The sequence below is a fragment of the Platalea leucorodia genome (genome assembly GCF_965183815.1).
Source record: "Platalea leucorodia genome assembly, chromosome: 2".
In the NCBI taxonomy this organism is placed as follows: Eukaryota; Metazoa; Chordata; class Aves; order Pelecaniformes; family Threskiornithidae; genus Platalea; species Platalea leucorodia.
This window is the reverse complement of record NC_138824.1, coordinates 57,587,729-57,613,487: the sequence shown is the minus strand read 5'-3', so window position 1 is coordinate 57,613,487 and position 25,759 is coordinate 57,587,729. Positions and strand designations below refer to the sequence as shown.

Below are 25,759 nucleotides of genomic sequence, written 5' to 3'. Positions count from 1 at the left end.
CTCTCTCCCGTAGCTCCACACTGGTGCTTTGGCTGATCTGGTCCAGCTGGCAGATACTGATACCATGCTCCCTCATCTACCCTGGAAATCTGGAAAGAAGGCGGCATGCAGGAGAGTGCATGTCCCTTCCCAAAACAGGGACTCTTGATTTATCAGCATGTAAAAGAAAGCTTGTCTCAGAGTGCTGTATCTTGTGTTTGACTGACTTCTTAGGGAGTAGCTGTAACTACCAGGTACCACCTAAATGTAACACATACCTCAATCTGAAACTAAAAAAATTCTCTGTCTTCTCTGGGTAGGAAGATGTTTATTCAAAGAGGCTCAATGTACTTGCTATAATTTATTTTTACAGCAGGTACACCAAACCAAGACAGTTAAAACGCTAAGTCTCCAAAGCTCTAGGTATTATGTAAATAAACTCTAAATAATTGCCTGCATTAAAGTGTGGCTCAGTGTTCAGCGAGGAAAACAGCTCTTGGTTTTTTTTAATTAAATTCTGATTTTATCTATAATTCTAGACTGTTCTGTTTCTTTATTTACATGAAAAGTTATCCTGCTTGCTGAGTGCCAAAGCCTTATTCTGAAACTGTATGATTAACACCAGTACTTCCGAAAGCTACGCATCAAATAGATTTATGTGACTAATGACATAAGTCCTTCAACCAGCAGTATGAGCAAACCGAGCTAACCAGGCATATTCTTGCTGTACATATGGTGATTTACAAACACTCTTCTGAATAACGAAGGTAATGGCTGTGAGGATACCAGCTGATACAGCCAAGAGCCATGCACTCGCAGTGATCCCTAACAGGTTTTCATGCTCCGCGGGGTCAGGCAGCACACCGAAACGCACGGCTCCAACTCATGCCCAGCAGCAAGGAGCTGCAATCGAAGACATCGTCGTCGCTGTCCCGCTATCGGATCTCCCGCTGCCTGCAGCAGGGTTGGCAGGAAGAAATCTCTACTACCTCTGCTGCTTCAGGCCACAGTCTGGCTTCTTGGTATAATCCCATCTTTACCAGCAATTTAACCCAATACACTCAACTAGAAAATGCAAGATGGGAGGCCCAGGTGCATGCTCCCTTCTGGCAGCTGGGAAGAGGGTGATGACGGGCAGCAGGACAGCGCAGCACCGCTTCAGCCACCAGAGCCGGGCTGGAGCGAGCTGGCCCCTGGGAGCAGATGCCCTCCCATACTAGCACAAAAACACGCCTGCTTGCTTTGACTACATTTTTTACATGGTTTTGGACTTCTCTCCACTGAGCAATGATGCTGGTTGTCAGTAAGTTATCCACAGAGATCCCTCAGGATTTCTCTTCATGGTATTATTAGCTTAGGCTGTGACTCCAGTTTCGATTTGCGAGCAATAACCATTCCTGCACAAAAGTCTCCAGCTTGAATAGCTGGCACCTCTGCCGTGAGTGCCCTACACTGCCAGGGAGAGCAATGCTGTCTTTGGGCAGCAAGGACAGGCACATCGCCCCGTCGGCCAGGATGATGCAGCAGCAGCAGCACCTCTCGCACTGCAAACCCACCGCCCTGCCAGCCCAGGGGTGGCTGAGCCCTCCTGCCTGCCTCCAGCCTCCCAGCCACAGCCCCGAGTCTCTACAATAGTTAAAAATTGTATTTAAAAAAACTTCTACAGCCTTGCTTATTTTTTGTAAAAGCTGATTATTGCCCATTTGCTGCAGACGCTAGCCTGCCTGTTTAAAAAAAAAAAAAAAAAAAAGATCCCATTGGCAGGCAACCAATATACAAGAACATCTACAAAGAAGCTGTTACAGTTTATCGTGCAGTAATCCGTGGATTAAGGTCATTAATAGCACTCGATGACATACTGCCATGACTCCAAAGGTGCAGTCCTGGCTTGCAGGATATACAGAACGTAACCCCCCCACAAACGTTTCCCCCGAGTTACTTTCTTCTAAATCTTCAAAAGAAGAGGAGAAACAAGAAAATCCAGAAGACAGATGCCTAGCACAATTATCTTGCGTTACACCAAAAAAAAGTTATAATGAAAATAAATTAATATTTTCAAATAACACTGAATTTTCTTCTCATTCACACTGATGTTTTGACAGTAAGAGTTCTTGGTGAGTAACCAAAATTTTGATCTACAGAGCTAAATTTAAAAAGCAAGCCAAGACATTCTCCCATGCCCCAAAGACAAAGCCACAACTAAAACTTTCAAAATAAAATCTGAAATGCTCAATTTTGCCCTTTAATTATTTATATGAAATAAGCTTTTTCCTTCTGTTGACATGAGAACACAAATGTATCATCACAGAAAAACACTCTGTACTCCCCAAATCCCACAGGGTCATTAATCTTCGTTTATGCAGTACACAAGTATTTTCACAGAACTTTTAAAATAGTTTTCTAAAGCGTGCCTGATGCCATTAGGAAGTCAGAAGTTGTTGATGGCCTAACAACATAATTGCTAAATATTCTCCAAAGCAGAGAATCCCTTCACTCTGTTCTAAACTTACACTGCTTTCTGCACTACCCATACATGTCATTATCAATGCTATTAATTTATCTGAGAGTCCCCAATACCAAGGGTAAACAACCCGTTGTGTCAAAATTGAAGTAATGGATAGACTTTTCTTACTTCTGTTGATTTAAACAAAAGAATCTGCGCTCTTTCCATGTGATTTGTTTCATTAGGACTCTGGTAATGTAGTGTGCCACCGTGTATTTTCATTTGCCATGAAACAATTATAATTCATAAAATGTACTCGGGAGAATACAATTGTCCCACCAGCTGTAAGCAATCCTGTATCCCACAGTCATATGCAATTTTTGTAAACAACATATTGACAGAGGAAAAGACAATCCTTAGAAAGAAATTTTTTCAAAGCTTCAATAAATAAAAGTTATGACAAATAACATGTGTATTAATATACATCTTACCAAGAACAAATCACTTTCTAATTAATCTGGTCTAGTTGTAACTCATCATTTCACATTTTACGTTCAGTACAATGTAGTAGCACGTTCACTACACATGAAAGTTTTTTTTTTCTTACCTTTAAGGAATCAAAGCAGGCAATAACTCTTCCATTTTCAACCTGGCAACTTTTAGGGGGGTGTGCAAATTTGCATTCTTCATCAGAGCGTGAACAAGTTCCCCTCTGAAATTGCCTGCACACTTCTAATGTTAGCCATTTTGTATCTCTTACGGGAGCAACATTCAAAGCCATGATGAAAAGCTGATTTCAAATTTGTAAATTGCTGTCAAGTGAATGATGCCAAAGAAATTTCCAAAACCAATGATGAAGGGAAGGGAGAGGAAAAGAAGAAAAAAATAACACAACAAAAAAATAACAACCAGAAAAAAATAATTTCAATTCCAATTGAAAAGAAAGTTAAAAAAAAAAAGTGGGGGACGATTAACGATGTCCAGCGCACACCAAGCAGAATAAACAGAGAAAGTTTATCAGCAAGCAGTCACTCATCAATCATTAAGTCCCGCTTGTAGACTTTTGGCTGGGGAAAACCATGCTCAGTCGCATTTCTGTCTGTAAAACACGTGGTTGATTGTATGACGGATGTACCAGTTTTAAGCCAAGGTCTTTCAATGCAATGGCACTCCTTGATAGAATAGTAGTTCTCTGACAGTTGCTTGCTGGTATTGATTACACAAGAAAAGCAATGCAGTCATTTGTTCATGTCCCAGGAATAATAATAATTACTCTTCCTCTTTTTCTGCTTTCAGTTTCCCATCAACTAATTGGCAAATGGAGACAGCTGAGGTATCTTCCGCCAGGTGTAAGGTGAAGGCAATGTCTGGCTGGCAAAGACAGGATTTTGAGAACACGGGCGTAGCAGTCCTCGCTCATAAAAGTGACTTGACAAAGGCACTTTTTAAGTCACTGACCTGACAAAACAAATACAGTATCAGTTCACGTGCAACTCATTCAAATCAACATTGCGAAACCTATCAACCCGTTTTATCAGCTATTATAAACATACTTCCAATGCTCCCTTGTATTTCTTTTTTCCAAACAAAATCAGTCTCCTTCGTGAAGTCACGCGCAACAAGGGAATAACCAGTTGAAACATGTATTGCACTAATATTCTAGGCAGCAATCCAAAAGTTGGGAATGATTTAAATAGATGAATGTGGCAGACACAATAATTAGGCATGCTGGTTGTGAAACAATTCAATCTAATGTGCTTAGTCTCCAAAACAATATACAAGAACCCATTTCCATTAATTTATCATTTGGCCCTTTAGATTGTGTTACTACATTATAAGCTGTTACTTGTTATTTGTTCTTCCTTAGAAATGAGGACAGTAGTATCCTGTTCAGATTTTTTGTCTCTCCCTCTGTTTCTCAAGGAAGAAAAAAAAAAAAAAAATTGTCATTCCAAAATTACAGGGGAAAAAAAAAAACCCCTTCCATACCCAGAAAATAGAGTTAGTTTCCCAGTTAAGCTAAAGGCTGTTTCATAAAGGCTTCATGAAAGGGCTCACTGCTATGTCATCGTTCTCTAATGAGTTCTTTCTTATATGAAGCAGTCTTTATCTAAATTTTCCTTTGATTAAAGTAGCCTTCACGTACCTTTACAAATACATGGTTCAGCATCAAAATCTAAGACTGAAATATGGACCTTAAGCTATTTGGGGACTATAAAATACCTAGGATATTTATCTATATTTATAGATAGATAGGTATTTATCTATATTTCATAGATAAACAGATCTGAAAAGCAAAGGGTTAGATATTACAAATATTTTTTAATAAATGACTATATTTTATATGCAGACAGTGAAACCACGGACATGATGTTTCCTCCTATTCAGCTTCAAAGGAACACAACTTTCACTTTGCAGGTAACAGCCAGAAACAGTTGATGGATTATTTTTGTGCAAGAATAAAGAAAGGGGGAAGGACTGGAATAAGTGAGGCTTTAAAATACATCAATAAAAATAGCTCTAAAAACACTGTCAGCTTTCCCATGCCAGAATAATTACCATTCTGTGCTTGGATTCATCTGATTTTAATTGAAGTCAGTATTGTTAGTAATGCGAGTAAGAATTACTCACACAGTTTCAGGAACAGATCCCAGTTCTGACTTCCAGGTCTTCACATCAAAAGGCTTTTCTATTACTTAATAATGCTACCAGAAAGGGTTTTACTATGTGACTGATATGTACACCAAAATTTGCTACTGCTAGCATGAATAAAGGTAATCCAGTGCTAATTGCTAAAAAAATTCAGTTTCAAGTCCAATGTGCAATAAGATGGCTCTGGATGATACTTAGCTAGCTTTAGCCGGTCATCAAGAATAACAAGTTGCAATAAAATTAGTACATTTTTAAATAATTCTACACAATTGAGGCATAGTACAGTATATGAATTAAATAGTCCTCAAATAAATATTCCATTGATGTTGTCCCACAGCATCAATGAAGAGTGAGGTTAAGCTGAAAACATACAAAGAGGTGAGAAAATACTCATAACTGATGAAAAGAAAAGAGGGGGGGAAGACAAGGTGAGCCTCTCCACAAGAGCTTGTTGAGCTGATAGCTTGTTGGGCTGATGATTTAGCTGGCTAAATGTAAGAGAGGAAATATTCTCCCTAGAGCCACCCATTCCAACTCCGAAATGTCAGTAACGGTTTTCAGTAATAGATGTAGGAGACAGACGGAAATTTTGGGAAAAGGGTAAATGTTATGCCACACACTGCTGAAAGTCACAAGTAGTAATACTCTGCCGGGCTGCATACTACTAAAATTGACAAAGTCGTTTCTCAAGTAGTAGGTGTTAAGACTGAAGAAAACCAGACATTGCACATGGCGGCGAAGCAAACAGCACGCGTTATATAAATGGCAGTAGCCATGGTTTTAAAAAAAGCGCACAACGGAATCACATACCAGATTCGTGAGACTGCAGCAAGAATTAATACCAAAAAAGCAATTGAGGGGTAGAGGGTAGAAGAGGAGTGAAACACAGCATCAGCCTGTTTCCTATCTTCTTACTACATGAACATTTTCTAAAGAAAGGGATGAAAAGTTAGTCTCAAAAATCCACATCTTGTCAAAAATAACAACACTATCTGATTTCTCAAGAGTCATTGAGTGTTTCAGCAGTTTCTACTGATGCAGGCTTAGGAGAGACAGAGCTGAGACCTTTCCGAAGGAGGCCATGCCTTCAGCAGGAGGCAGGTGCAAACACAGTGGAGACAGAAGAATTTGGAGTGCTTCATCCCTGCCACTTACATGGCCTGTGTGTTCATGACCACATCCTAGGCAGCTGCCATACCTCCTCTGCCCATCACCTGCACCAGGAGGGCGAAGGAAGAGATGCCACCTGGAAAGACTGAACATGAGAGGGGAGAAATACAAGGAGAAGGGAGAGGAAAGACAAACTGGGGGAAAAAAAAATTATGGAAGGAACCAAGGAAAGTAGAGTTCAAGTATGAGGAAAGAGCTCAAGAGAAGGAAAAAATGGGAGTGGAAGGTAGGAAAGTGAAATGGCTGGTTGTGGAAAAGGAAGGAAGGGAGAGGCTTCATGGGAAACGCGGCAAAAATAAGATGGGTGTGGAAGAAAGATGGAGGGAGGATATGAACACTAGGGGAGAGAAGGGCAAGAAGGAATTTTAGAAGGAAAGCAGAAGACACTATGGTTACAGGAGAAAATCCAGCAGTTTGGGTAAACAGAGGGAAGTAAATGAGGGAAAAGAAACATGGGATTTACAGAAGAAAATACAATACTACTCCTCAATAAAATGCCTTCCAGACCACAGGCCATTACTAACATCACAGCCCACCCTGACCTTATGTGTTGCAAAACCCACCCATATGGAGAACACCAGGGCCTCCAGCAAATGTGAACTCTGTTCTTCTTTCCACTACTTCTAACTTCTATTTGTGTCCCAACATATCAGTCAAAGTTAGCTGTCCTGCCAAAACCAACGGGATCTCACCAGCCTAGAGCCCTCAGCACCAACGGGGCCCCTCATCCAGGCAGAAGGTTTGCTTTTTCATTTGCTTGGGGGTTTGTTTAGTTGTTTTGTTGTTATTGTCATTAATGATTCCAACTTAAGCCTACACTCCCCACTGTAGCTAAACAAACTACCAAAACTTACACATTGACAACTGAGACGCAAAATGTTCTTACTGAAGCTGAAGAAAGCACTCAACAGAATAAGTATAAAAGAACTGATTTTGTTTGGTGTTTTTTTTTACAACTATTGCTGTTTATTTTCAGTCTCTCACACACTTGGATCAATGGAATTGATCCAGAATACACATCTACAAATGCAGTTTTTCATATGCTAAGCAAAATAAATTCATGGACATGTATTTGTAGAAACTATTTAGCTTTAGACCCCTCTTTTCAGATAAGCATCAATTCCCTTTTGCGGAAAGCTAGCAAGGCATGGAGGAGTAGGAGGCTTTTGCAAATCTCAGGTTCTCCAGAGAGAGCAGGAAAGAGCCTGTGTTAGGCTTCAGATCTTCTTTCTGTTCTAAACCACAAAATCATTTCTCCTTTTCCAAGTAAGAAAAAAAAAAAAAAAAACAACTTGCCAGTAAAAAAAAAAATCCTTTTAATTATTGAACAAGGCAAAGCACACACACACACTAGGAGCTCCCAGAAAACGTTCTCGTTCTGAGGAACGATAGGCAGCCAGCATCTTTAGGAGCTGCAAGCAAGCACAAAGCCCTGCCGTATTACAAACAGCTGGATCTCTCGGCTGGAAAACAGGAGCTCTCGCTATATACAAAATAGGGGCTGCTCTGGTACGCTAGTTTTACTTATCAGACAGATTATGTGGCAATGGATTATGTAGTATCTGTCTAGTGGGGAAGCTGAGACTTCCTGGACTGAAGCATGAATACTTCAGTAGATAACGCGTAGTAATGAGCGAAGATTTAATCTTCAAAAAGTCAACTTTGCAGGTGATGACATCCAGTAAAGGGGCAGAGTCCTCTACATGGTCCCAACACAGATCTCTACTGGAACCACTAAGTTAACTCAAAAGGCATTAAAGCAGTTTTTCACTTTACTCTTACAGAATTAAGCACTCTCTATTATTCACCACATTAAAATCTTCAGTAAGAGATGTCAAGACTGGAGCTCAATTTGTTGCTCCGACTGTCAAAGTTTATCATCATGATCCATATCTTTCTTCTACATATACACCAGAAAGTCAAGAATTAAAAAGTTAGAAAACCCTCAGTTGTACTGAAGAGGGATTCCACAGTTTAGAGCATACAAACTCTTCCTTCCCAGCAAGCTAGAAGAGATGTGCTAAATGTACTTAGCTTTACAAGTTTTATCATTTACAATAGTCTGGTTTAAAAATAATTTTAAAAATAATTGAAAAAAAAAAACCCCAACAAAGACTCACTATGCTGTGGAAGCAGGCTGTTCCTTCTTAGGTCACTAGCAGGGCAGAAACCCATTGACTGTCAGAACAGATTGCTGCCCAAATTCAGTTATACACCTGAACTCAGGTGGGATGAAACTCACCTTCAGGACCTACCTACAGTCACCAAAATTGACCTGCTGGATACTCTAATGCCAAGAGAATGTCTTGAAAACTTAGTTTTCAAACCCAGCACGTATACACTGCAACTCTTCAGAGAGAGACTGTTAGCTTAGCCAAATGTGGGAATGCTTTCAAGAGGACCAAAGTCATATCTCTAATCCCAGGGAAATGGTACTGCCCAGTTTTAAGCCTTTGACCCAAAGCAGGTAGCTGCTACAACTTTTATATGCTTACACATCAACACAAATTCATGTTGCTCACTTCCAGAAAATCACGTCCATAGTCTTAAATTCACTTCAGGAATCTTTTAACAAAGAAAAAAAACCAATGACCCTGCAGGAGACACTAGGCACAAAGAACTTCAGGTTGAAATTTCAAGCTCTGACTGGAAGTTGTAAGCAGCAGAAAACAGGCTCTCTACCCTTAGACATGGTTAACTGTAAGCAATCGCTGGCTTCACACTCCACAATACAAGTTCACGAACCAGCAACGTCTTAACCACATATTACCTTAACTCAGATTCTCATGACATTCCTATTTGTCCAGGAGAAACTAATCTATAAGAAATAATACCCTCAGTTTAGCCACTCCCTTCAGCCTGGACTTACTAGTTTTGAGTCAGTGACTTTGCCTGTCCCAGGTAACGTGGGACAAAATACAACCATTCCCAGATGTCCCAGGATATCCCATGACATCCAAACACAAGAATGAAGCAATGTGCCCCACTCTACAGATGCATCTTCAGACTACTGACAAGCATTGTGTTCCTTCAAAAAGCCACCGCTCCTTCAGCGGCTGACCACATTCGCAAAGGAAACTTGCTTTGCATTTCACTACGTTTATAGCCAAAACCTAGTGGAAAGACTCCCTGTATGAGTCTAATACGTAGGGATCCTTCTATAACCAGATCAAGTCAAGTATCTTGAACACTCACAATGGAAATACAGATATTGAAAGACTGACAACTACTGAATCCTAACCCTTAAGGCCAGGAAAAGGCATCCAAATCCCACTAAGTTGTACCTCTTGTTTGCAGCTGCACAGTGGACTCCACTTTCAAAGCACTCAGGACACAGCCATGCATTTAGGAGATACTGGCAGGTGCTTTAGTCCAAAAGATGGTGGGACTTTACTTCAGTTTTTCCAACTAAACCTCACTGTTGCGTTCTTTTAAATGTAACATTTTTCCCCATTGTTTGTGCTTTAAATAGCATTCAGGACCTCCAAACCGAAGAGAAGCTGCACGCCAAAGGACCGCCGCAATCCCACGAGCGCACTCCAGCACTGCTTTCAATTCCAGCTACGTGCCATTGCCTTAACTCCCCTGTGCTGTGTTCTTGCCCTCCCTCAGACTCCCTGCCGAGGGGAGCAAGGCTGCAGCTTAATCCTAGGCTACAGCTGGATCCGTTACGATCTGCCTCCTCAGGTGCAGAATAAAGCCACCACAGCAGCATAAAGCACCCCGCGTCACGCGTGCTGGCCAACTCAACCGAGACATGCCCACCTGCCCGTGCCCCACATCTGACGGGAGTAAAGAGCAGAGCAGGCGTGACGGGGCACGACAGCACCGGCTGCGGCCCCGCTCCCTCCCTCGCGCCCCACCTGCGGCAGGTCTGGCTCCGCGGTGCAGGCTCCTGTAATTACGACGCGGTATCCCACGGGACATGCTCCCTGTCCCTGGGGAGCAAGGCTGACTCTTAGTCATTGCACGCTAATTTAAGCCTCGCCATGCAAAATCCGCCACTAACCAATACAGAGAGGATCTTATGTCAAAAGATCCTAACGTGAATGAAAAAAAACCAAGTAATTTTACAGACAAATAATATGACAGTTGGTACGCTTGTTAATCACATTTAAATAAATTACATTCTGAAAGAGAGAACATGCAAGAGATTTTCATGTAGCGGATGGGCTTTTCTCACTCCACCAGCCCACCACATTAGGAAACAGGATCAGAAAATGATGCGATAGCAGAGAGGTATCATTTATCACTGACTACTATGCCAGCTTCGTATTCTTCTCTTGAATCAGTTTCTAACATCTCATTCATATTTTTGATATGTAGACTAATATTAGAGTAGCTAGTAAGACTGGACAATATACAGTACAGTTTAGTAATGTCTTTGCACAGTTCAGTAAAATTACAGCATTAAAAGCAGAATCAGGCATCTGGCTCTTTTCCAAACTGTTGTGAAGTCACAAAAATAATATTCCCTATATTCAAGAAACAAGAGAAAACAAGACAGACTTCCATGAAACATCATCCATTCTTTGATGGCAAATAAGAATGGAAAACCCTTCTGCCACCATAACATTTTTAAGAAAAAACATTCAATTACAGCAGAAAGTGATGAATGCATTTTCTTCCATAAATTTCAAATGAAACTTGTGCACATTTGTTTAATTATTTTGAGGGTTTTTTCCAATTTGTTAAGACGTTAAGCAGTTTCCATTTGGCATTGAGCAAACCGGTATTGCTCAAATGAGGAAGAAGTCAGAACTGCCCTATCAGAGAAGCAGCCCACTAGTTTGACCAAGTGGCCAGGAGCCAAAAACACTAAAATTCTAATCCCTGTTCCTGTATTAATATGACCTGAACTCTGCTGAAGTCAAAAGTGTCCTGACTTACAAAAGAACCATTATTTATTTTATTTGCTTGACTTGGAGATAACTATTGCAACATCTTCCTTTGCCTGTTATACAACCAGAGATGAACGCTTGTCAGTTGTAATTCAGATGGACGTGTTACCCAGAGTTGATGCTAACTATTTTAGTTAAGCCAACAGAAGTCCAGGGACAGGTTAGAAAATGCCGGTCTGTTTTATTTAAACTGAGCATGACCTCCAAATACCAGTTTTGCTAAATGAGCCATATTCTCCTTGTCAAGATCACCAATGTGCCAGATTCAGGCTTTTTATTATGTCCCACACTATTTACAGTATGTCAATGAGCTTCCTATTAAGACCTGCCGGTTGACTTTGAAGCTGGCTTTAGAATATAATAACACTAATGTCCTTTGTCGCCGGGGAAGCAGGTGAGGAGGAAGGGGTACAGCCAACTGCGAAACAAGAGGCACAGCCTGGGACCTTTTCAGCGATCCACTGTACTTCTTTGCTAATGAACCATGAAATATTTCTCCTGAACTTTAAGTCAGTAGACGACTGGAGCCCACAAGAGTATCTTCTAACATCAAAGTGCTTCGAAGCCATGCTGATAAGACTAATGCTTATTATGCTTCAGTTAAAATGCAATTGCAGAAAACAGTTTTTCTTCTTCTAGCAAACTTTTTTTTTTTTTTGGCAACGACTTTCATCCACTGAACCTTCTCCTCCTCTCTTGGTCTGTGCCTTCTCTCACAGTCTGTAATTTAAACATTTCTTGTTTCTAAGTCCAAAGAAACCTGATTTTATCCTCTAGCAGTATGAATTTCATACACAAAATTCTGCTCCCACCTTGACAAGAGGACGAAAGCAATTTCTGTTTCTGTGCCTCTGTGAGCAGAGTTAATCATCCCCGGCAGCAATGACGTTATCACTTGGCCTCTTGTGGACACAAATGTTTTGCTTTTGGCAGAGTGCACCACATAACAGCTATTAATCAAACCCAATTCCCCAGGGAAAGGTACCCCAGTGCATTAGGAGCTTCTACTCACACCCAGCTGCAGACGTGCATTGTATTTATTTTTTTTTTTTTTTAGGACTGTAAAAATATTTATAGAAAAGTGTGCTTAAGTACTGTGAAATTTTTATAGACTGGCATAGAGGGAGCATGTGATCAAATGACTGTTCTCACCTGCCAAAGGACCGATAACATGCTGTTACACAGGAGCACAATTTAAAAGAGCTCAGGCTGTTGACAATTTTCTATTTTCTCTACTCCAATTTCACACTAAGCCCAGAAGGCAGAACTCTTAGCGAGGTATTTGTTTATGTGACAAACAGCATCCCTTTACACTGAAAGACAAGGATAGGTCGGAATAAACCAAGGACTCCATGTAAATTAAGATATGTTGAACTCGCAAGCTGAAAATATGTTTAAGACTGCCAATAGCATTATTAATAATATACTCCCACAAATTACCCAGCTCAGGGAAGTTGCATGGCACATCCAAACAAAGCTCCTGAGGCGAGGGCAGCAAGAGCATTACCTAATGCTATTAACTCCGACCGCCTCTTAAGTGCTAAACCCATTCTGCTGAACAGATTCCCCGCACAAAATCCAAGCAGCATCACTGTTCTGAAATAAAATACCTGCATTTCTGTGCTGTTTTCTCCATTTGCATTTCACCTGAGAACACGATACCAAAGTACATAAGGATGACTTTAGCAGGTCAGCCAAAAAGTCCATCTCGCCCAATGTCCAGTCTCCAACTGCAGCCAATATCAGTTGTCTACATAAGAGTGCAAAACCAGGGCAGGCAGAGTGTGATAATTTCCATGAATCTTCTCCCAGCAACCTGTAACTGATGTCTTTGTATTTAATAGGTCTCACTGGATTTTTCTTCCATGGCATTGCCCAGTCCCTTTTTGAACGCTGCTCTGTCAGAAGAGTCTTTCATCATCACGTGCGTAGGAAGTAGGATACCAAGAGGGACCCTGACTGGTTTTCACAATTGTTGACAAAAGCTTGGACTCTCAGGAGAGGAGCATGGATACGGAAGGAAACCATTCAGGACTTTGGAGATTTACAAAAATTTGAAAACAGCAAATGGAGCTGGGAAGCAAGATGACTGATGACAAAACCCCTTAAGTAAATCTGTGTTGTTACTGTCTTTTTATTACCCCTGAATGGGTTGAACTAGAAGAGAGAACGTGCCTTTTCCTTCCAGTCAAAGTGGAGCTTGGAGAATAGCTCTTTTAAAACCTACCAGAAGGGGAAGAAGCACCAAGATCCCTTCTTCTGCACCCCAAGCTGCATCTCCTAGGAGCGTTCCCAGAAGCAACGCTTTCTGAGCGATCCAACAGAGAAGGAGAAACACCCCAGAGCGTACTCAAAGGAGCCCAAGCGAGGCACTCCGATCGTGTTCTGCCAGACCCAGAGCATTTCACAACCATCTCAAACACATTTTGGAAACAGCAATTCATCACAGTGGGAAAGTGCCTCCAACAGGGAAAAGAAAAAACCTCAATAGTGTCTTTACTTCTCAGAGGGTTGCCCAAGCAAGCCTTCATCAGCATGCATTTTATCACAAGGATTCAATTCCCCTTTATCTCTCCATTAGTAGTATGCATGTAACATGCAACTACAGTTTTATTTACTTCCAAAAGTAAAGAAATCCTCACGAAGCAGAACATATGCAAGTGCTTTACTTCTTACATATCTCACGGGACATACTGCAAAGCCAGATTAAGCGTCTATGTCAGAATACTTTATATCTTACAGCAGTTAAAAAGACAGACCAGTAACCTAACTTTAAAGTCACCTATGGAATAGCAGATTGTTATCAAGTACCTTCAAAGGCAATTTTATATTATTTTTTAAATAATGTTTTTATGCTAACATTCACACAGCAATATTTTATATGCCAGAAGCTGAAATCTTCCACTAAAAGCCATTTTTCAAAGACCCTTCCCAGTCAAGGAGAAGCCAGTAATGGGGTTTTTTTGGCACAGCCCTGGAGAAGAAGAAAAAGAAAAAAAAAAAAAAAAAAAAAAAAGTGGTATTCAACAGGTTATTGGTCCCTGCTGAAGGTCAGTTGCCTCTTTATGTTTTGAACAGAAAGATTGCTTCCTGTCTGATTATCTTGGGTCCTCCAAGGCGGATAAAGAAAATATCTAATCAAGCTCAATGTGAAGATGACAGTAAAAGACTTTTCTTTCAAAATTCATGCCATTTATTTGTCCGCACACACAAAAAAATGCCAGCAAACAGCAAAACCAAACAAACATTTAAAACCTCAGAGGCTACCTGTGTTGTGTTTGAGAATACATAAAAATGGAAATTTATTCTCGCTGGAATAAAATAAATTTGCATTTAGTGAACCACTATTCTGTTGTCAAATAGGTATCATGAGTTCAGAAAGAGAATGCTATTCCTCCAAAATTGTTTTTGCAACTGGTGGTAGAGAAACAAAGAAGAGCTTCTCCCAAAGTACTTGCAAGTTCTGGTGAATTTCTGTTTTCCTGAAATCTTGAAAACTCCTATTTAATCCTGAGGCAAATAATGGAGTTACAACTGGAAGGCGAGCACAGTAACTGTCTGCGGATACTGCCTACCAGAGCAAACGCTTTTTTTTTTCCTGACCTCTAGGACGATGAATTTTGGGTTTGGTGTGCACTACTGCTACTGACCTTCCTTTTTGCTTGAGCACCAATTAAGCAGCACTGACCCAATAAAAATGGGTCATATCGATCTGTTGTTTTAATTTGTGTAACGCGTCTCCCTTGGTCCAAAAAGTTCACCACCCGTTGCCACCTGAAGAAAGTTACTTTTTAACCCAGTTTCATTTTAGAAAATAGACTTTTTTTTTTAATAAGTAACAGGAGACAAAGTACTTCGAACAACGGACAGAGAGGATGCACAGGAACAAACTCAGAAAGTTTATTAGTCTACAGTAAGGACATCGGATGAGTTCATACACATTTTTCTGCCATGTGCATAGTTCAGTTGTCTGCAACAGTAAAAGTGGATATAAACTACATTCAGATTTCTGGAATGAAAGAAAAAAACCTGCTAGTTTCTTGTAAAAGCAACTTTAATGTACAGACTCTTCCTTTTCATTTCTGTTAGCTTAAAAGTTGAAAAGGGAACGGATTCAGGCAGCAATACTGACTGGTTAGGCAGTGTTAGTCCAGTACTCCTAGGTCCCAGACCCAGGCATGTCCCTGCCTTAAATAAAAAAAATTTTCTCAATATTTAAATGACAATCCCTCTCTATTTTCACTCAGCTATTTAATATGGAAAGAGAGGAATAGGAAAGAGTCTTTCCTACTCTCATTATGTCTTGTTGAAAACTGTCCTCAGATTGAAAGATGGAAATATTGGGGGGGAAAAGTAGAAGTATTTTAGCAATATTGAAACAATTCCACCTCAACACTGTATTTTCATATGGTTGAATCATTTTATCATAACTTAAATATTATCATGGATAAGCACACATTTATTCACGAATACATAGTAAATTGTGTTTCAATAGGAAAGTTGAAAAAGAGTTCTTTCATCCTTTGAGACAAAGAATTGCAATATTTTTTTTTTCAGTGAAAACTGAATACTTTTCCCAGAAATGTTTTGACAGAGCACTTTTCCAGGCCATTTTCTACTATCTCTGCTTACCTGTAACCGCAGAGATTTCTCCCTCCTGCTGGGGATGGCAGTACTGTTAAACACAGCCTGGTCTTCACCAGTGCTCCCAAAGGGACGGATACGCTCATGACATGGAGTACAAGCAAACTGGATTTTGGCAAGAGAGAGTTTTCTGCTCACATTGCAGTGGAAAATTTGGACTGGTTAAAATAAGTCTCGACAGTTTTGTCCTTTTCAAAGGTTTAATTTGTTTGTTGTACTCCAAGCTTAGTCCCAAATGGGTATTTAAAGCCACATTTCATTTTGCACTGTACGATTTGTATTGCCTTGCACAACTTCTGTGTTAAACTGTAATTCAAAAATTTCCTTTAACCCTGCATAAATCTCACCTTGATAGACAGCACTGTTTTTGAAAGATAATGTCAAATTTTCTCTGTTACGAAGTCAATAAATAGCACAAAAAATATTTTGGATTTGGTCAAATAAACAACATCAATAATATTCAGAGATAAAAAATTGCCCATTTATAAACATAAAAAGTGGACTTTTGCTGTTATGCTTACACATATTTCTATTCCAAAAAACAGCTTTGCAAAAATGACTTAACAGATTTCTGTGTTGAATGTGCCTCATTTTAATGCAATATTTGCTTAGCTTGCAAATTAGAGATTTTTTATCTTCTTACCTCTAGCCTATGTACACATGCTGGCGCCTGACGCTCGATAGAACTTCTTTCCATTTCATAGAGTATTTCCAGGACAAAGCAGGTGAGACAAAAATCAAACCAGACCAGAAGAAAACCCCAGACAAATTAACCAACTCTTTCTCAGTCAAAATTATGCCCTCCAGCAATCCTCTGCAACTTTATGGGCTGCAAAGTATACATTACCATTATTTGGCTTTCACAGAGATACCCACTTTAATACAATGCATAAACTCCAGAAATCTTGAAAACCTACTTGAAAGGCCCTTCTCCATGTTTATCCCTCTCCCCATCATCTGAAATAGTAGTAACCATGGTACCACTTTACAGCAACTGAACAGAACTGCCTGTCCGCTACCAAAAAAAGCACTATTATACTCTGAAAAGACAGAAAAGGGAGAGACTAAAAAGATGCAGTGGTATTCTACTTCTATGCTTTTAGGAACAAAGTTCACTCATTATAGATATTAAGAGGGTGTTTTGTTTTGTTTTAATTTAATTATTACGGTTCTGTAAAGTTGGATGGAAACACACAATTTCAGGTTCCAGATTTTTTCTGGCTTCATTATGGCCAAACATTCACCAGATGAGGAAGGTCCGCCAGGAAAATTTTAAAGAACATTCCTGCTGATGCACAAGGCGCAATGCAATCTAAATTTCATAACTGCAGCACTGGAGTCAACACAGGCAGACAAATAAAAAAGTTTAGCATTTTTAAATCAGAAAAGTAGACACTTGCCCACTGTTTCTAAAGTCCTATTTCAGGGCAATCATTTTTACGTTGCAGTGAAGCACTTCAAAAGATGATCACATTTACCTTTCCCCTAAGTGAAGTTTGCTAACATTTTGGTGTTTGGAGGCCAAGAGGGTTGAGATACAGGTGGTTATCTTTACCAAAGCAGACCATTGCTACTAAGTCCATTTTAATTTCATTTCTAAGAAAAAAAACCCACATCTATACTGATTCGTACAACACGAATCCTCAAGTTAAAGGACCCACTACACAATCCTACCACGGTACCTCTCACCCATTTCACTGGAAGCCTGAAAACATCAAGTGCATTTCATAAAGCCTTATCACCTACAAATATGTTTACAAGGAACTGTCATTTTTTATTAAAGAGTACAATTCTGACAACTGTAGAGAAAAGCTATAAAATACAAATCCTAAAAGCTCAAAATTAAGCAAAATAAAAGCAAATGAAACATCTCACTTTTGTAAGCTGATGATTTTTGTGGGACCTAGTTCTCATGATGACGTGACTCTTATGGATATTAAAAGAAATTTAATTTAAAAGGGTAGCTAAAAGTGCTAAGCATTTGCAGATGGCATAAAGACTGAAGTCAGAGCACAAGTTCAGGGTCAACAAATTCTACAAAAGCCCCCAAACCCAACAAACTCACATGGTTAAATATCATGCTTTTACTTCTAATAATCTGCTGTAATTTTCATAATGAAGTTTACCCACAAAGTTGTCCTCCTCTGCTTTGCAACATAACCATAAACAATAAAAGATAGTTTGCAGTTAACATGAAATTTTTGCAAAGTCATACCTGAAGCCAACTGTGAAGAGTTACAAAAGGATCTCATGATAATGAGTACACTGGGTGATAAAATGCCGTCAGAGTTTAACATAAAGATAGGCAAAATAATGCAGATGAGGGGAAAAAACAAAAATAATAAACAGTACACACAAACACTAGGTTCAAACAAGACACTACTACAGAGGAAAGATCTTGTGGACATTACGGGCAATTCAATGAAAACTTCAGCAAAATACTCAGCAGTTGATGGAGTATAAAGCAAGCAGAACATTTGGCAATATCAAAGGAAAACAGAAAGGAATTACGCCACTACATATAGTCATGGAGCACGTAACTCTTGAGTGATAAATCAAGTTAGATCCCCCCCATTTCAAAGAAATTACTGCAGAGCTAGAAAAGAGAGGGAGAACAGCAACGGCACCATCAGTGCTACAGAAAGGCTCACCTATACAAAGAGGCAACGGCGAGGCTTTTGACAATAGAAAGAATATGACATTCATACAGACTGATGATGAGGACCACTAAATTTTGACTAGGAGGCCGGGGACAGTCAGTGAATTACCCGTCAGGAAGCCATACAACAGACATATGTTATCTTTGCATATGGCAAACAGCTAGAGCGTGAAGTTAAATGGCAGGTGATGTACTGAAGGTCAAAAATATGAACAAGTTTAAAATAACTTTTGAACCTGAAAAATCAGATTATTTAAATAGTCATCAGAATCACCAATGGCTACTAAATTCAGTGGTTGAGAAGGAAAGTCCTCCTCAGAAAGTCTCTCACCCCTGGCGATTAATGGCCAGAGTCATGTGCCAGTGAAGGCACGTACTCCTGTCCTCAGCTTACCCTTTTGCCTTCTCCGCCTCGGGACAGGAGCACCTTACAAGCAGCCTAGTCCTGCAGCCAGGGCTGGCTACGGACCCAGAGGGACACACTGATCCTCAAGCCCTTCCATGAGAAACTCAACACTTTCATCTCCTATTTCAAACAAACAGATTTTGGAGATGGCGGACTCGTTCCACCTATCTTCAGGCACTCAAATGTATCACTGGTGACCAAAAACCACAATCTCCTTCATTGTCCTCATGCCAAAGGGGTGACGAGCACCTTCAAAGGACTATTCAGAATGTGAAGGCACAGCTTTATCTCCTGGGGCCACCATGAAGCCACTGACCTAACCAGACAGACACATGCCCACAAGGACCGGCAGATTGCACGAGTGACTGTGCCACCTGCTCTGCACTCCAGAGGGATGACTTAGTAACTTAGGAAGGCAAAAAAACCTCGCAGAAACACGTGTTTGTTCTCAGGCCTCACTCCCTTGCCCTTCAGTGGTTGTGTCCTGCTCCTCAAGAGACTTGGGAGAGAAGGGGAGAACAGAAAGAAAGAGGGAAACCAGAAAAAGAGAGGAGGGAGATCCCTCACATCCTACAGAAGTGTCCAACCACTTCCAGTTCCACGGGTGAGGTTCAGGTCCAGGAGATGGATTTAGTTCAAGGTATTGCTCTCCAGCTTCCCCCCTTGAGATGGAGACGTTGTGAATTCTTACCACTTCGGACTTTTTACACCAAGGATTAAGTCACCAGCTTGTCCCCCGCTGGCATTTCCACTTCAAAGAGCTGCTACTGTGGATACCAACGCCTTTGAAAGTGGCCTCACTGCACAAAGTCACGAGCATTAAATGAGGTCTTAAAAAAAAAAAAAAAGCCAAAAAAAAGAGCACTGGCTTTATAAACACATCAGTGCAGCCACTTTCAACACCTTTCATCGCTTCCCCACTGTGGCAAAGAAAATCTTAGGCTTCCCCCCACCCCCTTAAAATTATGGCAATAAAGCAATCCAGCCCCAAAGTGTGTCCTAGGATTAGCAGAGGGGGACTAAAATACACCAGCGAACCGTAAAAAAAAAAAAAAAAAAAAACAACAAAACAAAAAAAAACCAAACCCCAAAAAAACCCCCAACATGTGAAGAGAAAAGTTTTTAACCGCAAGCGCTAGAGCTCCAGGACAGCGGCGCGCCGTGCTGCCGGCGCATGTTCAGCATGCCAATAAGGACTGCAGCACTGCAATCCCCAGCACAAGCAGCCCACACACCGGCGTCCTCCTCCGCAAAAGCCTCTCACCAGCCAGAGGAGGTGCCCAGGCCCCACCGCTTTTGGGCTGCAGGGCAAGGAGATGAAGGTGGGAAAGCCAGCGCTGCTCCCCTCGCAGCAGTCAGAGGCCATAGCTGGGGATGCTGTGCCACGGGTGAACACAGCCGTCAGGGAAATCTTGTACGAGTTATCACAGCCTTTTAAATAAATAAAAGCAAGGCAGTGCTGAAGTACTGAATCACTAACGGGGCGCAGAGGTATGCTCCCGCCAGCAATGGGCTTCCCCGTCCCACCGGAGGCACGGCCAGAGGTGTTTGCTGACAAACCAGTGCGGCTGTAGGGATGCAATATGCATATAGCTGCTGCTAACAGCACCGCAGACCACCTGAAAAGGGGGAAGGAGTATCCAAAAGAGATTAAAATGGACTAAAACTAAGCTTTGATATCCTACAAAGCAGCTGCTTCCCCCACCTCGATGTCAGGAGGAGACTCCCACAGAGAGCTGCCAGAGGAGAGCATTAAGGCATAAACCCAACACGCTGAAACAGAGCATTGAAAACCATCCTTCTGAGTGCTTGAAAATAAACAGAAATCCTGCCACTTTGCAATTTAAGGTTAGTTTTAGACTAAGTTCAGTACACTGCCCATAATACCTATAAAGTGCAAAAATCATGACAGATTCAGGAAATTGGGGGGGCGGGGGGGGGGGTACGGGGGGGCAGGCTGAGCCATTTGGTATACCCGAAACATACATAACAGAGCATTTAAAAAAAAAAAAAAAAAAAATCCTTAGAAACCCAGAGGAAAAAAAAAGTATTCAGCCTGGATAGGAGAGAATGCTAGAGGGTTAAAAAAAAGAAATAAAATTCTAGGCCTATATCTTAAAAGTGATCACACACAACAAAAATACTGAAAAAGAATTCACGGGGGGGGCGGGGGGAGGGGGCATTTCTAACTGAGTCCTAGTTTCCTTCCATAAAACTACAGAGGGAAAACATTTCTGTATTTTTCCTTACCTGTATTCTCTAATTCTGCCTATTGTCAGAGGCGCTGTACTCTCTGCAGGAGAGAAGATTTTACAGCATATGAACCTCCAGACCAACCTTGTCTCTATCTGTGAGTTCAGCAATGTGCGACACCCAGACCTTCCTGAAACACTGTTCATCATCTGCCCAGAAACTGCTAAAAAATTATTGATCTAAAATAGAAAAAAAATAATAGACTATGATATGAACCATCTTTTCCTATTTCTTGACCCATTTCTTTACGCAACAACTGTACCGCTAAATCCCTCCTACTGTCTTTATTAGCTATTGGTTTTGCATTGCAAAAGTCACAAAAATGAAAAATGGTATTGTTATGAGAGTGTGTGTATGTTACATACGTGCGTATGGATTTGCGGACATACACTTAAGTATAAAAATAGGGCGGGGCGGGGGGTCGGGGCGGGGGGAGTGTGAACACGTGTGTTTATCCCTCTTGTTTACAGCTGAGCTCTTCTAACTCGCAAATCACAAACCCACCAGGCCAGACTCACGGCTCCAGGAATCCTACAGGTCTTCTGCAGAAGCGGCAAGCCGCACACTGGCAGTTCTCGACAGCTTTAGTAATCATCAGTAGCACAATGAGTCCCCTACATAATTAGTATTTCTTTGTGCTAGTTATAAGGATTTTGCATTTAATCTCCTGTTGGGTATGCTCCTCAATGTTCACAGTCCCAAAGTTTTCCTTTTTTAGCATGCCCAAAATACTGAACTAAGAACTTCACATCACCAGCATTGTCAGAGGGAGAGCTTGGTGTTTTAACGACCTCGTTAAGAACAGAATAATAAGAAAAAAACTGGGAAGATTAAGAAGTTGGCAGACTCTAGAAAGGGGCTGCATGATTTTTTTCTCCTCATGCACCCTCTACCCGAAATAGAGGCAAGAGGTTTGTTTCTAAAAGACTTCGGACTCCGTATATCAATAACCAACAACTGTCACTGCATTTGCTAATAATGTATAAGAAGATTAGTTTAATTAGTCAAGCAGTTAATACTACTATTATTTGAACTAGTTTTCGACACTGACACCCTCTTGAAATGAGTTTTATTTTCCTCAGGCTATAATTTCAGCCTGTTTACAGACCAGTTACATAGCACTGGCTCACACTAGTTAACCATAACAAATTGTATTAAACATAACATATTGTATTAAAAGTAACACATCAAAATGAGCTTCACAATCAAAGGCTGGAAAATGGTTTTAAAAAGAGAAATACTAACAAATTCGAAAGCAAGTGATTTTATTCTCTTTTGCTACAATTTTGTAAACAGCCATATTCACAAAAAAGGGGAAAAAATCATTGGGTTTTTAAAAAAAAAAAAAAAAAAAAGTGTTTCTTCCCTGAAGGAGAAAAAAAATCCTCAAAGTCAGAAATTTCTAGCAACATTAGAAAACAAGGTATCACTAATAGCTATTATGTCAAATTTAAATCTTAGCCATGTGTCTAACTAATGATTTAGAAGATTAAAACTGTATGTGAAATCATTAATGAAGAATTTCATTTGAACACTAAGTCTTTTTCTCATCTCTCAATACTATAAAAATGGAACATTTTACAGAGCTTTTTACAAATAAACACAGTGCCGATTATTCCTGACATACTTGTGAGCAACAGAGAAGAATATTCATTCACAGCAGAGATGAGTTACCAGACCTGAGTGCCTGAAATCCCACATAACATTAGAGCTATTTTTCTTGCTCAGAAAAACCACATCTGTAGCACACTATTATCTTAGATTTCTATAAAATGTATGCTTACAAATGAAGAACTTGGTTTGACTTTACAAACACTCTACAGTCAAATACTGTGCTTCAGGACCTGTAACTCATTAGAAAATCCTACCTTAGGAAAATGAAGAAACTAATTCCAAACAGAGTAATTATTCCTTGAAAACAGACAGACTGCGCACAGTAAGACATCGCTGCACTAATAGCTCTGATGAAATCCACAGAGCAATTAAGCAGAAAAGATACTACTAAATGAAAAGAGGTACTAGAATCTGCTCCAAAATACTTTTGTTACCAACTATTTACATAATGAATGTAAATACAGAACATTTACTGTGACCTCTACCCTCCAAGATGAAAGCCCACTTACCTATCCATATAGTAGTAGTAGTACATATACACCTTGAGCAGAAAATATTTTTTAAATCCTTTTGTCACTTGATTGTCTGTCAATAGTTTGATACAAACTATTTGATTGAGTGATGAAAGCAAATTTTCACTTTGGCAGCCAGGCATAAGGAGGATAATTCTATACGTTGCAATCTCCAAGGTATAAAAACCAGCCACTTAAATTATCTGAAAGTAAGAGACAGTCTCAAAACACAAGACTGAAAAAGTTTTCTCTGCATGAAAACAGTATTATTTGCAAAAATTTAAAATTCAGCTCACATTTTATAGCTTGAAAAAGATTATTTGACTTGCTTCTAATTATCAATCTTTGCCTCACATGCTTAACACACTCTGCACACAAACAACACATTTAAACATCAATAGTGGCAGTTAAACATACATATCCATAGCCCACAGATTTTTAATGATGATGCTCTATACCCTGACATGTGTTTCACTTGTTAGCAGAGTTTGAATTTCTCAAAAGATGCGAGGTTGATCTTACTTAGAAGAGCGTAGCATTGAAAAATAACCGCTTCATGAACTGAAGATGTGTCAACAACCTAGCTGCAGGTCTTCAGCAAGTATTCAGCCAGGGAAGGGGGAAGCTGAATCTGAAACCTCTGAGCAGAGGCAGCCGGGAGGAGCTGGGAGGCGACATCGGGAGTTTTGAGCCCGTGTCCTGTACTTCTCCTTGGAAAAGGGTGGGGGGACGGACAGTTGGTCTAGAAGGGCCTGTTTTATGCAATACTAAAACTAGTGTAACTTGTTCCTAGGATAAAAAAAAAATAATAATCTTGAAACTTTCCAAAATTACGCCACTGAAAGCTTTTCTAGGCAGTAAAAGGTTCTTTCACTTAACTTCTTCTTTAAGAAATTAATCTTTAGTCTTCCTCAGCTCATACACTTAATTTTTCTATTGACATCCTATTTCAATACAAATACTTATATACAATGTTCATGGCTACTACAGGAGAAACAAGATGATAACATTTTCTTGCTGTTTCACCAACTGTTAACGTTGGAAAAAAAAAAAAGAAAAAGCTATGTTATATACTGTACATATAAACGATGCTGCTATTAAGGCACCTGAAGACAGCATATTAATTCAGGTGGTTAATTGGGTGGGATCCTGAAAGGCACTGAGTACCACCAATGCATATGGCAGTCTAAGAAAAGTTGAACAGGCTTCAGCACGTCACAGGATGAGGCAATGTCTTCAGACCCCTCCCGCAATATGACGGTAAAGTTTGCTTCCAATCTCATAAATAATAATAATTAATAACTCCTCTATTATTCCAGAATTTTATAGACTTCTACCTAAATAACCCTTTTCCTTCTCTCCAGAGCATTTAACATAAATCATCTCCATTCCTTCCTGAGGCTCCTCCTCAGCAAGAAAGTTGATGTGCCTCAGCACAGTGAAATCATTGCTCTAAAAGCCAGCCTGCTCATTAAATTATTCTGCTAGCTGTGTGTTCTCTCATTAAAAATGTATAAAGATCAGATAATTGCAGCACGTATTATTAACCTTGTTTTCCTTGTTTTTGTGTACAGGTTCTGTTTTGCTGGCGAGACAAAGACCTGGAAAGGGCAAGGGAAACACTCAGCTAAACTACAATATGAAAAACTCTCCCGGCTTGCCTTCAAGAGCACAAGGAATCACGGTGCAGCCAGAAACGCCCATACTTTTATAATGGGGTAAAATATTGTCATCTCGTCGCATGGCTCCTACACGTCTAAGACAGGCAGTCTTGGCTTTAGTTAAAGCCTTCGATAGGGAATTATTTAGATCAGCCAGTCTAATTCACCTAAATCTTCAAGCGTATCTGCTATAAACTTCACAGATTTCCAGGTTGACTCCTTCTCTTTCTTAAAGCTAGGAAGCACTACCAGACGACAGCCCAGCTAAAAATCCAATTAGGGTAACAGCACTTCTGAAACACACTGACCTATTTCTTTTTTTACTTGCGTTATTTTAATATGCGTATACTCACGTTCTATTTCCGAAGAGAGCTATTTACATGGGAAATTAATTCCCTTTGAAAACAAGTTACCATAAAATCCACCTATTGCACCCAAACAGAATATATTCACCGGAGAAACGTTGTTTCCCCGACTCCCCCAAGCAACACATACAGTATGCAGCATACTGCAGCAAACTCTTTAAACATTCAATAAAAGACAACGACCCTCCTACCTTGTTTAGCCCTGTCTAGTCGGCACATTCCCAATGTGAACAGGAACATCCGATATAAACAAACAGCCGTATCTTTCCCATCGCATCATGGTAAGCAATTTTCACATGAAACAATGAGCAGCCCGTAATTTTTTTTTTTTTTTTTTTTTCGCGCTCAGAAAGCCTTGTGGCTTATCTGGGGATTTTTCCTCAGATGATGAAGCAAAGACACAGCCTAAACTCTGTTGCTGAAAGACTGCAGCCCTTCCTTCTCCCAGAGCCCTCCCAGCATATGGCAGCCAATCACACCCAGCTTCGTCAGCCCGACTG

At 40.3% G+C, this 25,759-nt stretch overlaps 1 protein-coding gene across 3 annotated transcripts in view; it reads right to left on the bottom strand.

Annotated features, from left to right (window-relative positions):
* MBNL2 (muscleblind like splicing regulator 2) overlaps window positions 1-3,203 on the bottom strand; it is a gene marked incomplete at its 5' end in the record, with an annotated part of 72,884 nt that extends 69,681 nt beyond the window's left edge. For all 3 annotated transcript variants that reach the window (XM_082337934.1, XM_082337935.1, XM_082337936.1), the window contains one exon: window positions 3,030-3,203. In XM_082337934.1, coding sequence (XP_082194060.1) covers window positions 3,030-3,203 — 174 coding nt within the window. The remainder of the gene's footprint in view (window positions 1-3,029) is intronic.
* Between the last annotated feature and the right edge of the window lie 22,556 nt (window positions 3,204-25,759).